At 32.5% G+C, this 16,143-nt stretch overlaps 1 protein-coding gene across 2 annotated transcripts in view; it reads right to left on the minus strand.

The window, feature by feature from the left end:
* Positions 1-8,070: 8,070 nt before the first annotated feature.
* LOC135839115 (uncharacterized) overlaps positions 8,071-16,143 on the minus strand; it is a 65,406-nt gene continuing 57,333 nt past the window's right edge. For both annotated transcript variants that reach the window (XM_065354992.1, XM_065354993.1), the window contains exons 2-7: positions 14,636-14,866; positions 14,356-14,553; positions 13,936-14,034; positions 13,622-13,836; positions 10,277-10,439; positions 8,071-10,204 (exon numbers count right to left, since the gene is read on the minus strand). In XM_065354992.1, coding sequence (XP_065211064.1) covers positions 10,089-10,204; positions 10,277-10,439; positions 13,622-13,836; positions 13,936-14,034; positions 14,356-14,553; positions 14,636-14,866 — 1,022 coding nt within the window. In that variant the 3' untranslated portion in view covers positions 8,071-10,088. The remainder of the gene's footprint in view (positions 10,205-10,276; positions 10,440-13,621; positions 13,837-13,935; positions 14,035-14,355; positions 14,554-14,635; positions 14,867-16,143) is intronic.

Here is a 16,143-nt window from a genome sequence, read left to right on the forward strand (position 1 = left end):
AAGTAAAGTATATCGCAATACCTACACATACATATTATACACACAATATACATAGGTATATATGGCATGCAATTTCCAACGCTCTGCTACAACTTCTCTCTACTTTCACACCAAATACATTAATAAACTTTTCGGCAGCCTTTGTGAACTTTTCAAACTCGCACAGCCAAGTTAAAAGTTTCCAGTTAAAGGATCGCGCGCGAGTTATACCTTTCCCATCGCTTCGCCCGTCTACACAGCTCTGTAGCCATTCTTCTTCTTCATCCTCGTCCCAGGCCATACTGATGAGATAAAAGTTTGAAATTTTTATTAATATATAAGTTCGACGTGACGTCATCGCGTCGCAAATACTATAGAGTATAAGGTATAAGTAAAGCACCATGGCAGATACCCAGGTAGCTAATAAACGCACAGTGTAAGAGTATATACCTACTACCTACCAGGTACCTCTACCTATCCTGTATTAGCTTGATAGTCGCTATAGGTCTAGAGCAAGGTAGTATACTACAACAGCAGTATACACTTTTAAACGATTCATTATATAGAAAAAGAAAGCTTATTAACGAAACAAAGCATCGCCCCGAACTCGGTATCTACTATATTAATAGAGAACTATATTTTCTCGTACCTTCTCGCGCGCGTGAGTCTTTCCTCCGTCTATTTATCAAAAAAGCGCCCGAGATATTAATAAAGCGACGCAAATTTATGACCTTTCGGATAAACCTTTAGGTAAATGAAAAATTTGCATTTAATCATTTCGACGCACCATCTATCCCACCCCCCACCTTTCGCACCTCTTAGCTCAGTATGAGTCATGACTGTTCTTCCAGTTTATAAAGTAATTTCGAAGATGTTTTTTTCCTTACTTTTTAAATACCCATTCTTTGCTTAAGATTTTAATAAAAAAATAACCATCATTTTTGAAAAGGCTTTTCGTCCTCAATTAAAATTTTTTAACGGTAATTTCCACGTCAGGCGATGAGATGTTGGTACGATTTTAAAAATAAAATTTTGGGTTTTATGTTCACTTACATTTTTACCCACTGCTCGAAAAATCAAATTTGTCTAAAAATTTACCATTTCTGTGTCAGAATTATTTTCATCCCTGCCCCTGCATCATTATTTTTCAAATAAAAACTGTCTTGTTTTCTTACGAGCTGTTCTGGTGGTCTTTTTCTTGGAGCACCCAAAATTGAAAAAATAAAATTACAAAATTTTAAATCTGTATAAAAATTTTGAAAGAATTTCATTTGTGGTCAGAATTTGTTTAAATGACTATCCATCCCCCCACCCACAAGCAAAAACCTCCTTTTATCTGATCTGGTTGCATAAAGCCCTCTAAAGTTGAAGAAGTCAAAAAAACAAAATTAAATTTTTCAGAATTTCCTTGAAAATAAAAAAAAAATATATCAACTTCGATTTAGTTATGTTGTACTTATTTTTTTTTTTTTTCATTTTTGAGAGGCTCAGCGTGAGGAACCAACATAGCTTGGGAGATCCAGGGAGGATTTTGCTTGAGTACCTACTTGAAAAGGGAGTAATTTAGAATACTTGAGGAAGTCTCACCAAAAATGAAAAATTTTCAAAACCATTTTTACATAATTCAGTTTTGACTTTTTGCAACTTCTCAACGGCTTTCTACAGAAAACAAAATATATTGTACAGAATGTCAGGAAAGCTTTTTTTTTAAAGGTGGGTTTTCAGAAAAATTTTGACAAAAAATGAAAAATTTTCAAAAAAAATTACATTTTTAATTTTTGATTTTTCAAAAATTTTCAACTTACTTACGACGAGAGAAATCTGTACTTAAGGGCATCAATATCACTTGGAGGACCAAGGAAGGTGTTTTTTGGGGGGGGGGAAGAGAGGGGGTCTATTTTAGATGTTTTTTTTTACCAGGAATGAAAAATTGCTGAAAAATTTCTTCTACATTTTTACCTTTGCTGATTTTCTCAAAATTTTTACCCTTGGAGGGGAGGGGGGATTTCCTAGCAAAAGGACCAATACTGTTGTGGGGACTGAGCAAAATATTTTAGCAAAAGTTGTGACTTTCTGGCAGTTTTTATTGGAATGAAGAGACCCCGACGGTGCCAAAAAACGAAATTTATGGCACCCTCGGCACATAAAAGTGACATAATTGCGTCATTTCATGACAAGAAATAAAAGTGCTTCAAATAGGACATCAAGTACGTGACATAAAAAAGTTGCAATTATCTCATGCCATAAAACTTGTACTTTTATGGAAAGAAATCAAACCATATTGAAGTGACATGAATGGACTTTGAAATGGCGCATATCAATACCATATTCAGTGTTTTAAAATGTGACCCAAAAATGGCATGCCATGAAATGAGTCGTTATACTGTTGGGATTATGAGCCATTATCTCACCCCAGTAAATGACACTTATAAATGATGCCATATAGGCTGTTTATGTTGTGCCACAAAATGGACTATAATAATGATGCACGAATCGAACATTACAAAGACAAATAATAGACCTGTACTCATGATATCACCATAAATCATTCACCAAATTGGCACATTATTGATACAGTTTCTGATCACTGCTCAGGTGACTTGATTATGTTACATAATTACATATCTCTCAACTCAACATAAAAGTGCTCTAAAGGAATGCTTTAAACTGCACTCAAAAAAATATCACTTATGTCACATTATCAGGAACTAAAATATACGTTATAAAAACGTCATATTTCAATACCATATTCAGTGTTTTAAAATGTGACCCAAAAATGGCATGCCATGAAATGAGTCGTTATATCGTTGGGATTATGAGTCATTATCTCACCCCAGTAAATGACACTTATAAATGATGCCATATAGGCTATTTATGTTGGGCCACAAAATGGACCATAATCATGATACACAAATCGAACATTACAATGACAAATAATATACCTGTATTCATGATATCACCATGAGATGCCACAAATCAATCACCAAATTGGCACATTATTGATACAGTTTCTGATCACTGCTCAGGTGACTTGATTATGTTACATAATTACATATCTCTCAACTCAACATAAAAGTGCTCTAAAGGAATGCTTTAAACTGCACTCAAAAAAATATCACTTATGTCACATTATCAGGAACTAAAATATACGTTATAAAAACGTCATATTTCAATACCATATTCAGTGTTTTAAAATGTGACCCAAAAATGGCATGCCATGAAATGAGTCGTTATATCGTTGGGATTATGAGTCATTATCTCACCCCAGTAAATGACACTTATAAATGATGCCATATAGGCTATTTATGTTGGGCCACAAAATGGACCATAATAATGATACACAAATCAAACATTACAATGACAAGTAATATACCTGTACTCATGATATCACCATGAGATGCTACAAATCATTCACCAAATTGGCACATTATTGATACAGTTTCTGATCACTGCTCAGGTGACTTGATTATGTTACATAACTACATATCTCTCAACTCAACATAAAAGTGCTCTAAAGGAATGCTATAAACTGCACTCAAAAAAATATCACTCATGTCTCATTATCAAGAACTAAAATATACGCTTTAAAAACGTCATATTTCAATACTAAATACACTGGTTTAAAATGTGACTGAAAAATGGCGTGCCATGAAGTGAGTCGTAATTTTGTTGGAATTATGAGCAATTATCTCATCACTTCAAGTAGCACTTACAAATGATGCATTATAGACTGTTCATGTCATGCAACAAGAGAGCTCGTAATACTGATAGATAAATCTAACCATTCAATGACAAATTAATAGGCATATACTCATGATACCAGCACAAGGTGCCGCATATCATTCACCAAATTGGCACATTAGAGATACACTTCTTGGTCACTGTCTAAGTGACTTGATTATGTGGTATACCAACATATCTCCCAAGGTAGCACAAAAGTGCTTTAAAGGAATGCTTCAAACTGCACTCAAAAAAATAAACTTCTGTCTCATTATCAAGAATTAAAGTATGCGCATTTAAAAACGTCATATTTCAATACCATATTCAGTGTTTTAAAATGTGACCAAAAAATGGCATGTCATGAAATGAGCCGTTATGTTGCTGGAATTATGAGCAATAATCTCACCACTAAAAATGGCACTTACAAATGATATGCAACAAAACAGCTCATTATGATGATACATAAATCTAACCATTAATGACAAATAATAGGCATGTACTTATGATACCACCGCAAGATGCCGCATATCACAAACTAAATTGGCACATTAAAGATACACTTTTTGGTCACTGTCTAAGTGACTTGATTATGTGGCAAGCCTACATATCTCTCAACGTGACATAAAAGTGCTTTAAAGGAATGCTTTAAATGGCACTCAAAAAGTACTACTTATGTCTCATTATCAAGAACCAAAAGATGCGCATCAAAAACGTCGTATATCAATACCATTTACAATTGTTTGAAATGTGACTAAAAAATGGTGTGCCATGAAGTTAGTCGTTATTTTGTTAGAATTATGAGCAATAATCTCGCCACTAAAAATGGCACTTACAAATGATGCGTTATAGACCGTTCATGTCATGCAACAAAAGAGCTCATAATAATGATACATAAATGTAACCATGCAATGACAAATGGGTCATTCCATGTCAAGCTCAACCAAATAAAGTCAATTTTGAAAGTCATGTCTTTCGATTTCGCTCAAATTTTTTTTACAATATCTACCCACCCAGTAAGTAAGAAAGCCGCAATCAGTTTGGTCCCAGCCCCCTCAGGGGGTGGGTGGGGGGGGGGCTTCCATTATTTTCACATTGTCTCGAGGTACTCAACTTCAGCAGCTCATTCCTCCAAAACTATGATACTTTGATCAAAACTGATTTCACAGTTCAAAAGGGCATTGAATTTTGAACTTTTTAAGTGTTTTGAAATTTTCAAAAGTTGAAAGTTGAACTTTCAATTTGAAAGTTCAAATTTCTAAATGGCGCTGTAAGTGGGAGCTACCATTTGAAATTTTGAAAAAATTTCCATAGATGTACATTTTGATACTTTCTTGAAATATTTAGGTTTCGAGATGAAACTCTTGACGGAGGGGGAGCACCCCCTCCCCCCAATTTTGGGTGAAACTTTCGAAAGAAAATCTGGGGCATGTGATATATCGAATTGTATGTTTTCGGCGACGCTGAACACGAATATGACGTTAGATTTTTGATAGGACCCCATCCACGGCCCCCAGCACCTCCCCAAAGGGGGTGAAAGTTCAAAAAAGTGTTTTGTTCGTGCGACACATGGAATAATATGTTTTTGGTGACGCTGAACACGAATATGACGTCAGATTTTTGATTTGACCCGTCCATGGCCCCCTGCACCTCCCCAAAGGGGATAAACCCCCAAAAAATTGTAACATTCGTGTGACACATGAAATAGTATGTTTTCGATAACGCTGAACACGAATATAGCCATTGTTTTTTTAAATCGACCTCACCCATGGCCCCCAGAACCTCCCCCAATAGGTAAAAGCCCAAAAAAATTGTTGGGGGCCGTGGATGAGGTCCAATCAAAAATCTGACGTCGTATTCCTGTTCAGCGTCACCAAAAACATATTATTCCATGTGTCGCACGAACAAAACACTTTTTTGAACTTTTACCCCCTTTGGGGAGGTGCTGGGGGCCGTGGATGGGTCCTATCAAAAATCTAACGTAATATTCGTGTTCAGCGTCGCCGAAAAAATACAATTCGATATATCACATGCCCCAGATTTTCTTTCGAAAGTTTCACCCAAAATTGGGGGGAGGGGGTGCTCCCCCTCCGTCAAAAGTTCCATCTTGAAACCTAAATATTTCAAGAAAGTATCAAAATGTACATCTATGGAAATTTTTTCAAACTTTTAAATGGTAGCTCCCACTTACAGCGTCATTTAGAAATTTGAACTTTCAAATTGAAAGTTCAACTTTCAACTTTTGAAAATTTCAAAATACTTAAAAAGTTCAAAATTCAATGCCCTTTCGAACTGTGAAATCAGTTTTGATCAAAGTATCATAGTGTTGGAGGAATGGGCTGCTGAAGTTGAGTACCTCGAGACAATGTGAAAATAATGGAAGCCTCCTCACCCGCCCCCTGAGGGGGCTGGGACCAAACTGATTGCGGCTTTCTTACTTACTAGGTGGGTAGATATTGTAAACAAAATTTGAGCGAAATCAAAGGACATGACCCAAAAACGTTGGTTGAGTTGACATGGAATGACCCAAATACCACAAGATGCCTCATATCACAAACTAAATTGGCACATTAAAGATACACTTTTTGGTCACTTTCTAAGTGACTCGATTATGTTGCAAACCTACATATCTCTCAACTTAACATAAAAGTGCTTTAAAGAAATGCTTTTAATTGCACTGAAAAAGTACTACTTATGTCTCATTATCAAGAACCAAAATATGCGCATCAAAAACGTCATATATCAATACTATTTACAGTTGTTTGAAATGTGACTAAAAAATGGTGTGCCATGAACTGAGTCGTAATTTTGTTGGAATTATGAGCAATTATCTCGTCACTTCAAATGGCACTTTCAAATGATGTATTATAGACTTTTCAGGTTGTGCAATATAAGGGCTCATAATGATGGTACTTAAATTGAAACTTGCAACGACAAATAATAGGCATGTACACATGATGCCACCATAAGATGCCGCATATCATTCACTAAATTGGCACATTATTGATACAGTTTCAAATCACAGCTCAAGTGACTCCATTATGTTACATAACTACATATCTCTCAGTGTAACATAAAAGTGCTTTAAAGAAATGCTTTAAATTGCACTCAAAAAACACCACCCATGTCTCATTATCAAGAACTAAAATATGCGCATTAAAAACGTCATATTTCAGTACTGTATACAGATGGTTTAAATTGTGACTGAAAAATGGCATGCTATGAAGTGAGTCGTAATTTGTTGGAATTATGGGCAATCATATCATCACTACAAATGGCACTTTTAAATGATGGTATTATATACTTTTCACATTGTGCAATATAAGGGCTCATAATGATGGTACATAAATTGAAACTTGCAATGACAAATAATAGGCATGTATTCATGAAACCACCACAAGATGCCGCAAATCTTTTACCAAATTGGCACTTTGATGATACAGTTTCTAGTTACTGTTTAAGTTTCTTGATTACATGACATAACTACATATCTCCCCATGCAACATAAAACTGCTTTGAACACAGGCTTTAAATTGCACTCAAAAAAAAATATCTCTTGAAAATAAAATATCATCATCATATTCGGATTGTATGACCTTAAAATGAAAAATTTGAACATATCAACGTGTGGCACATTGAAAAGCACGTTTTTAAGGTTGTACAATCCGAATTTGATTGTTTTTTTTTTGTTTTTTTTTTTTTTAAGGGATGTGGATGAAGTGCGTATTTTGAGAGAAGAGAAAAATTCATGTGTGTGAGATTGGAGAGATTTGCATCAAAATTATGTATTTTTGAAAACTGAAAAATTTCATAAATAATCCTAGGAGCACCTGCAAGCACCCAAAAATCATGCATTCCTAATTCTACACCTAAACATACTACTGAACCTATGTAAATCAAAAAGTACGCGGGATTAGAGGGTATTTGATTACTTTTATAGAAACATGTAAATCACCATCATTTAAAAAATGGTATCTCTTTGAAAAATTATTTTTGAAAAAAGTAATGTTCATTTCTTCCCTGCTAACGGCTCATCCCCTCACCCCATGAAAAAAATATTATCAAATTCGGATTCTATGACCTCAAAAACATACATATTGATGTATTGCACGTTGATATGCTCAAATTTGTCATTTCTCCCGCTCTTAACATCTCACCTCTCCCCACAAAAAATATTATAAAATTCAGATTCTACTACCTCAAAACATGTGGGTCATTAACTTTTTTTAATATTTATATATACTGGGATAAGATATTGAATTGCGCCCATTGTAGGGGGTCTCCTGGCCCATAGGAATGACATGACACCTGAATGTCCCAAAAAATGACATAGGTATACTTTGAAGAGCAAAGTATTGAAAGAAAATAGACGCATCACAGTAAAAAAACAGTGTAATAAACTCAATGATGCACAGTAAATGTGTAGTTTAGCCTTCAAACTTAGATTAAAATAAAATAAATGCAAACCATAATTAATTACATTACAAAATTTCTCCAAGAGATTGTCAAAAAAGTTTTAAATGACAAATTAAAATAAGAACATTCGCATATTATGTAACACAAATGTGTGTAGGGTGACAACGTCTTCAACAAGTCAAAAAATGCCAACTGTAAATACATAATTGCAATTTATACATAGTTTACAAGTGAAAAAAAAGTGAATTCAACAACGAGTTGTGCATAGCAGGTCAGGTAGCCTTACAACTATCAACATATTTTTTAAAAAGAAATAAAGATGCAAATTTCTTTAATGAGAAAATATTGAATTAAATAAATTTTCGAATTTACCAAAATATAGTGAATTTGTCAACGTATGTAGCTATTATAAATTATCAGAAAATTTTTGAATCATTCTTTCGAACATTTCTTCATGATAAAGTGAAATGCATGAAGATATCGTAGCAATAAACTGTTATCGAAGGTTTTATTAGTACAGTTTCCCTCAGTATTACTCTGACATCAACTACAGTCATCAACTATACCTAAATAAGCGATTCTCATTAATATGAGCGTGCCTTACAACGCAGAAATTTGTAGAAAATTATTCCATAAATTTTCTCAATCGTTCACACGAGTTTGTAAAATATGAATGGGTAATGGTGTTCTGACAAACTACACAGTACCATAAAACACAACTGGCTTTGATATCAAACCCTGTGCACACATCAACAGGTGTCCAACAAATTTTTTTAGAACGTAGTCTCTCTTAACTTGTTGCAAAATGTGATCAAGTTTTATCCACTTCGGTTGAATCAGTTGAAAAATGATCGAGATAAACAGTGCAATCGTTCACACGAGTTTGTAAAATATGACGGTGTTCTGACAAACTACACAGTACCATAAATCACAACTGGCTTTCATATCAAACCCTGTGCACACATCAACTGGTGTCCAGCAAATTTTTTGAGAACAAAGTCTCTCTTAACTTGTTGCAAAATGTGATCAAGTTTTATCCACTTCAGTTGAATCAGTTGATCATTAACCAGAAAAAAATGAACCTTTTTGTTTGAGTATGTACCATTCTCATTTCCCTTTATGTAAGGCTACCTTGGCCACTAATTACCAGACTATAGTTGCATCATACTTGATCTTAAATGATAAGAGTATTTTAATGAAAAGAGATGATAAAGAATTATTGTTTCTTGAAAAAAATTGAGAGGGGTTTTGCGATAAGGGCCCTTGTGGTGATATTTCGTTTTTTTTTCAGGAGAGAAAAAACATCGAATTGCTTCGATTTTTTTTTTTTTTTTTTTATTTTTGGGTGCAGTGTTGTCCTGCGCATAGGTTGGATGGGAAATTTTGAAGAAATTCGTTCATCATCGCCTGATATCAGTGATTTAGAAAAGAGACCTTGTGGTGAACAGCCAAATTTACACAACGTTACAGACTACTCCGCAAAAAAATACTGAGAAATTCGGATTAGCCATGAAATTTTACATAGGTAACAACAATAAAATGATTTTTCCATCGACCTTTTTTTAAAAAAAAAAAATCAAAAACAAACAAAAACTATGTTTTTTGATTTCCCAAAAATGTGAGTTTTTGAGTATTCATGTTAAAGTAATTTTTAAAACGAGAAGTTGATGAGATAGGCGAAATCTGATTACACCATTCGATTTCTCGTGAAAAAGTAAGTTGGAATCGTCAATAAAAAAAAACATCGAATCACCACAAGGACCCATATCGCGAAACGCCTCTCAATTATTAAATTTTGAATTTAACTAAACAGTTCTAGAATAAGATCTAAAAAATCTGTAATTATAAAAATCTAAAAATACACGAAACGATAAATCTAAATTATAATTTTAAACAACTTGAAGATTTGAGACCTCCGAGCCATCTTAACCGTAAAAATTTTGAATTACGGTCCTATATACCTTCGATTTTTGGACTTACGCATCTTCGTTATTCTTCTCTTTACAATTATCATGCGTATACCGTAACCACTTCGAAATTCTGGCAGGTATGTCCGCCGCTTCGTTTTTACCATGTTTTTCACTCAAAACTTCTGCAAAAAACAAATGAAAATGAAGAATTATTTACCTGTCATGTAAATTTAATATTGTTCAGGTGTACTCACTTTCAATAACTTTGTAAATACTGGATTTACAAAATGTTAATTTGTTGTTTTGACCGGTAAAGTTTATTTTGTTGCGAACGATGCCTGGGGTCAGGACCGCCTTCATTATGACTGGTACTGTTTCCTTCAGGCTTTTCCCTCCGAAATCCGTCAGATAAGTTTTCTAAAAAAAAAAAAAAAATTATAACACACATATTTTATAAACGTAATTTTCTGCCCAGGAAAAAACGAAGAAACAGATTAATTTGAGATTTAAAAAACCCTTTCACTCGATGAAATGAACTCATCAAAAAAAAATAATTAAAATTTGAAAAGATTCACAAAATAAACTAGTTTTTATTTTTTTGTTGCGAGTGTAATTTCTATCAACTTTTTCATAAAATACGTCAGAAAGAGGCCAAAATAAGGCAACTGAATAAAGGAGTCCCGATAAGGCCACTTTTTGGGCCCTGCACAGTTACCTTATCGACTCGATCACTCATAAAATGTTGTAAAAAATGTCCCAAATACGAATCCCCATTTTTGGGCTCCAGGGGGGTTCCCAAAGTTGTGAATAAAAAAAGAATTTTAGGAACCACTGAGTATCATTTTCAAAAACTTTTTCAGCGTAAAATATCTGTTTGAACCCAATAAACGTTATGCGAGGTGATTTTTCTATTCTCAACCCTCGAGGGCAGCAATTGGGGGGTTTTGATTTTTGGAAAATTTTGGAACCACCATTTTGGACCTACCCCTCTAAGCCCCGCTAAAAAGCTGCTTACAGTTTATTAGTATCTGAAAGACCTCCATCATACCAAATTTTGAGCTCAATAAAATTTTGCGCTGGTACTCAAAAATCCAATTTTCTGATTTTTCGTAATTTCGATGTTTTGGGAATCCCTGGAAAATTAGAAACCTGTAATTTGCGCCAAACGTAACGTTTTGAAGTATATATTCAATAATCTAGATGAAAAAGATGAATAAAACTCCCTGTATATTCGTAATTTTGAACCCTTTTCAACTTTTTCAACAGACACGCAAAAATAGGGGTTAAATGGGTCAACTTCACCAATCAAAAGTTTTTTTCATGTTTTAAATAAAAAAATCATATTTTTTTGCAAACTTGAAATTATTTTAAATCGACTTTACGACATAGTGTCATCGCAATTTTTTAATATGTTGTTCAGCTAGCATGAAAATGTTGTCCATAATATATTTTTTTCAGAGTTTTTGAGAGTCGGAACGATATAAAAACTACATTTTGAAACTTTTTGAGCTAATTTTTGTACGAAAAAAAGTGACAACACAGATTTTTATGATACTATCAAAAAACTTTTCAAACCCCCTAACTATAGGAAAAACTTCCATTTTGGTAGCTGAAAAAGTAACCAGAAAAAAAACATCAAAATTCAAAAAAAAATCCTCAATTTCGCGAATAAAATACATCAAAACCTGGAAAAAATTGACACAAGTTTCAATAAAAAAAAAAAAAAAAAAAAAAAATGCAAACCAAAATTATTGAAATTGAGAGAAAACTAAAACGCGAAAAAAAAACAAGAAAGCTCCCCAAAAAATTCGAAATAAAAACATCAAGTCTTGAAATCCAAACCAAAACAAAACTCAAAAAAAAAAACTGTAAAAAAATTTCACAAAAATGTATGTAAGCTGAAGAAAATTACTGAAATTTGGCGCAAAATTAGGAGGAAATTTCATAAAAGTCACGAAAATTCAAGAAAAAAGGTTTCGCCGAAATTAAGAACAAAAATTTAGTCAGAAAAACGAACCCATAAAATTCAAAATAAAATTATGGAAGGGATGAAAATGGAAAACTTTCGAAAATTCAGTTCAGGAAAAATCAATGAGAAATCAGGACATGGAACTCGCGAAAATTAAATTAAAAGTATGAATATCTACAGAAAAAACCACAAACATTTTGAGAAAAATCATCAAAAAATTTCGAGTAAAACTCAAGACGACTCAAAAGAAAAAAATAATTCGTACTTGAAAAAAAAAATTGTTCAGAGAGAGAGAGGAAATCCTGAGGACCTTTCTCATAACTGAGAGGGAAAGAGAAAGAAGACAGGGATCGACGAATAAAAGATATCAAGACTCCGAAAAAAAATCCACCACAAAAGATGAAAATGAAAAAACAAACTCATCAAATCATGAAGAAGCTTCCCTCCCTCCCTAAAAAAATTATCAAAATTCAAAGGAAATCATAACTTTTGGAAGAAAAAAATTCACAATTCCACAAGCTAGTTTTTTTAAAGCACTATGACCAGATAAAAAACTGCTAAGAAAACAGTCCAAATTAAGGCAAAAAAATAACCGTAATTTAAAGCAAAAATAAAATCGTGAAAATTCGAAGTTAAAAATTCCATCAAAACTGGAGAAATCTTTGCAAAAATTTGAACACAAAAAAAAATGAAAATTGCGGGAAAATCATTGAAAAACCAAAAAAAAAGAATTCTTAAAAATTCAAAAGAAAAAATTGTTATAAAGAAATTACGAGAATTTGAGGTGATAAAATTCAGCAACAATTCAAGCGAAAAAAAAAACATCAAAATTATTCAAAACAAAATCATTAAAAAAACCGCTACAACTCAAGATGTAAAAATCGATCAAAACAGAACCAAATCCAGTTAAAACTATCGAGAAATTCAAAAATAATGAGCAATACTTTGTTAAAATTAGAAAAACCCCAAACAAATTCTAAAGAAAAACCATCAAATCAGGAAAAATGAAATTCGTAACAATTTTAATTTTTTCTTCTTCAAAAATTCTAGTTATAATTTTGGGGGGAAAAAGGAAATTTGTAAAAAAAAATAAAAAAACTAGAAAAAAATAACTTTTAGTAACCAACATTTTTAGAAAGTAACCAAAAGTTACTAATATGTAGCCTATGTAGTAATTTCAGAGTGTCAGTAAAAATGGATTTTTTATTTTTTTCAAAAAAATTGAAATTTACTGAATTTCTTGGGAAATTTGTTGTGTCTATTACAAAAAAATAACCATTCACTTCGAAAAGTACAATTTTTGACATTTTTAATGACTGAAAATGAGCGATTTTCAAAAAAATAAAATAAAATTAACGAAATATAAAATTTCTTCGAGGCATTCGGGTAAATTCAATCGGTAGAACACCGGCATTTGATGTACTTTGGATGCGGGATCAAGTCCCATTCACGTCCGAGCAATAATAGAAAAAATGTTGGTCATTGAGAACTTCACTAATTCGAATTTCATTTATACACAATTCCTATGTGAGCCTTTATGCAGCATAAATTCAAAATTTATAAATATTCTAACTAAACAAAAAAAAAAGTACTCGAGTAAAAATTCAGTAGGTATCTTAGTATGAATTACCATCGATTCGAAATAATCGACATCCTTCAGTTTTTCTTCCATTTGCATAAAATCATCCATGCATTCAAGTGGAAAGCTATCGAAGTCCATATGTCTTTTAGAAGAACGGGCCAAATCGATGACGAGGTTTTTAATTTCTTTTATATCATCTTGTTGACTTCTATTAGATTTCTCAATTAAGAAAAGCCGATTTTTGATATCGATGATATCTTCTTCTAAACAGAGGGAAAGCGAAATTCATATTATTAAAAAATAAAACTTCGAATACAGGTACGATGTATAGGTACGTGAAGTTTCTGGATTTTAAAACTCACCCAAGTATTTCATTCGTTTTGGTTTCACCACAAATCGTTTCACGCGTTTTCTTTTATTTTCAGGAGTGGGATGAGTCGTATCATCACTTTTGTCCGTGTCTGAAACAAAATTACAGATTAAAGTAAAAATTGACATTACTTTTCAAATTTTTTGAATGTTTTCGCGAAAAATATATATGCGGGGACGTTAAGTAGAGTGCTGGAAAGAACTATACATATAATTTTGCTATTGCACTTTATACATAAATTATACTTTTTCTGTGAGTCATTTTTTTCAATTTAAAAAAAAATTGAACATTTTTTAGTGTAGAAATTTTTACATGCTGTTTTTTCTTTGATAGTAAAAATAATTTTTCGCGGCTCCAAATTTTTTTTCACGGATATAGGTAAATGTTTGAACTTTAAAATTTGTATTTTTACCTGATGTTATGTCGCTGCTTTCGTCGTCATATTTATCGGATTTTTCGTCATCTTTATGGGATTTTTCCTTATCTTTATCGGATTTTTCCTTATCTTTATCGGATTTTTCATGAACTTCGTCCCTACGGGGTGCAATTAATGAAGCCGAACTGGATTGGAGAAGCTGTTCTTCGAGCGGCTTGCATTTATCATAATCGTCTATTAATTAGACAACAAGATTTAAAATTTCCATCAAAGTATACCTTCTTACCTAAATTTTATACCTGATTTTTCAACTTACCCAAGACATGATGAATATTTTCAACCGAATACACAGGCCATTTTGTATTAGGTTCTTTTCCAGATGAAATCCTTTTTACTGTAGCGTGTTTCGGAGGTGGGTAATAAAACTTCTTTTCACCTTCGATGAACCAACATGTTGGAACCGTACATATCTCCACGATTCCGCTGTCAACGTTTTTTGTTGATACAATTTTAAATGATGCCGCCATGCTCAAAAAATATGTACCTTCTAAAATCAATCAAAACAAAACAAATAAAAATTAAAAACCCTCGTATTTCTACTTATTGGATTTTTTCCATGCTCGTAGGTATAATTATTCTGTAACTATCGGTCGTTTCAGAGACGATTAAGAAAGCTAGCTTATGAAGATCAACGTGAAATTAACTATACTGCTCAAACGAAGTTGGAGCAAATGTTATTAAAAAAAATATATTATAGCAAAACCAGCAAATTCTTTAAAAAACCTAAGAAATTCATAACTTTTGTACATACTTTTTGTAAATACCAGATTTTCATACTCAAAATCATTTTTTTTTTTTTGAGAGAGAGAGAGAAAGAGAGAGGCAACTCTAATTATGTATTTAAGGGGTATATTTTTTCTAAAATCAGTACCTCCCACGTAGACGAAATGTTTTTTCGCGCTAGAAGGATTTGTACAAAATTTTTGACTCGTAAAAATTTTTCACATTGAACTTGGTACAGTCTTATTTTTAAGAAATATTGATTTCCATTAAAAGAAATTGACAAATTCCTGAATATCAACTTTTGACTTGAAAAAAAAATAACCAACTTTCCAAAATTACGCTAATGGAATATCAAATTTTTCTGCACAGTGAGATCCGGTGAGAATATAGAAATGGGATGAATTTACTTGAATTTTCAACAAAAAAAAATCAAAAATGCAAACAGTTTCGAAAAAAAAAATTAAAAATTGAGCATTTTGGGAATTTTTTTTCAAATTTTCAAATCGTCACAATTGGAGAAAGTACTGATTTCACCATCTCATCGTGAAAGGCTCTTTGAGAAAAAATTTTCTAAAATGAACAATTTCTGATTTTATTTTGAGAATGTTCGTATTTCGGGGAAACCAAACTTGAAATTTCAAAAATTCCAGGAAAAAAACTTGGAAATGAGTTGACTGATTTAATATACCTACCTACTGAACATTAAGAAATATTGAATTTTTCGTCGCAGAGATCCAGTGAGACTCATTTCTATTCATTTTTCACGAACTAATTTTTAGAAATTTTTCAAAAATTATGTAGGTAACTAAAATCTAATTGCTCCCTTCAAACAAAGTCAAATTTATTCGTAAAAAGTTTTCAAATTTAAGAAAAAAAATTCTTAAAAATGAACATTTTGAAATTTTTTTCAAAAATGTTTGCATTTTAGATTTTTTTGTTGAAAATTTAAGTAAGTTCATCCCCTTCATACACTACCGTTACTCGATCTATACCTAAACTTGAGACAATTGACGAAATGAAATCGACTGAGTACCTATAAAA

This window comes from Planococcus citri, chromosome 3 (genome assembly GCF_950023065.1).
Source record: "Planococcus citri chromosome 3, ihPlaCitr1.1, whole genome shotgun sequence".
Classification (NCBI taxonomy): domain Eukaryota; kingdom Metazoa; phylum Arthropoda; class Insecta; order Hemiptera; family Pseudococcidae; genus Planococcus; species Planococcus citri.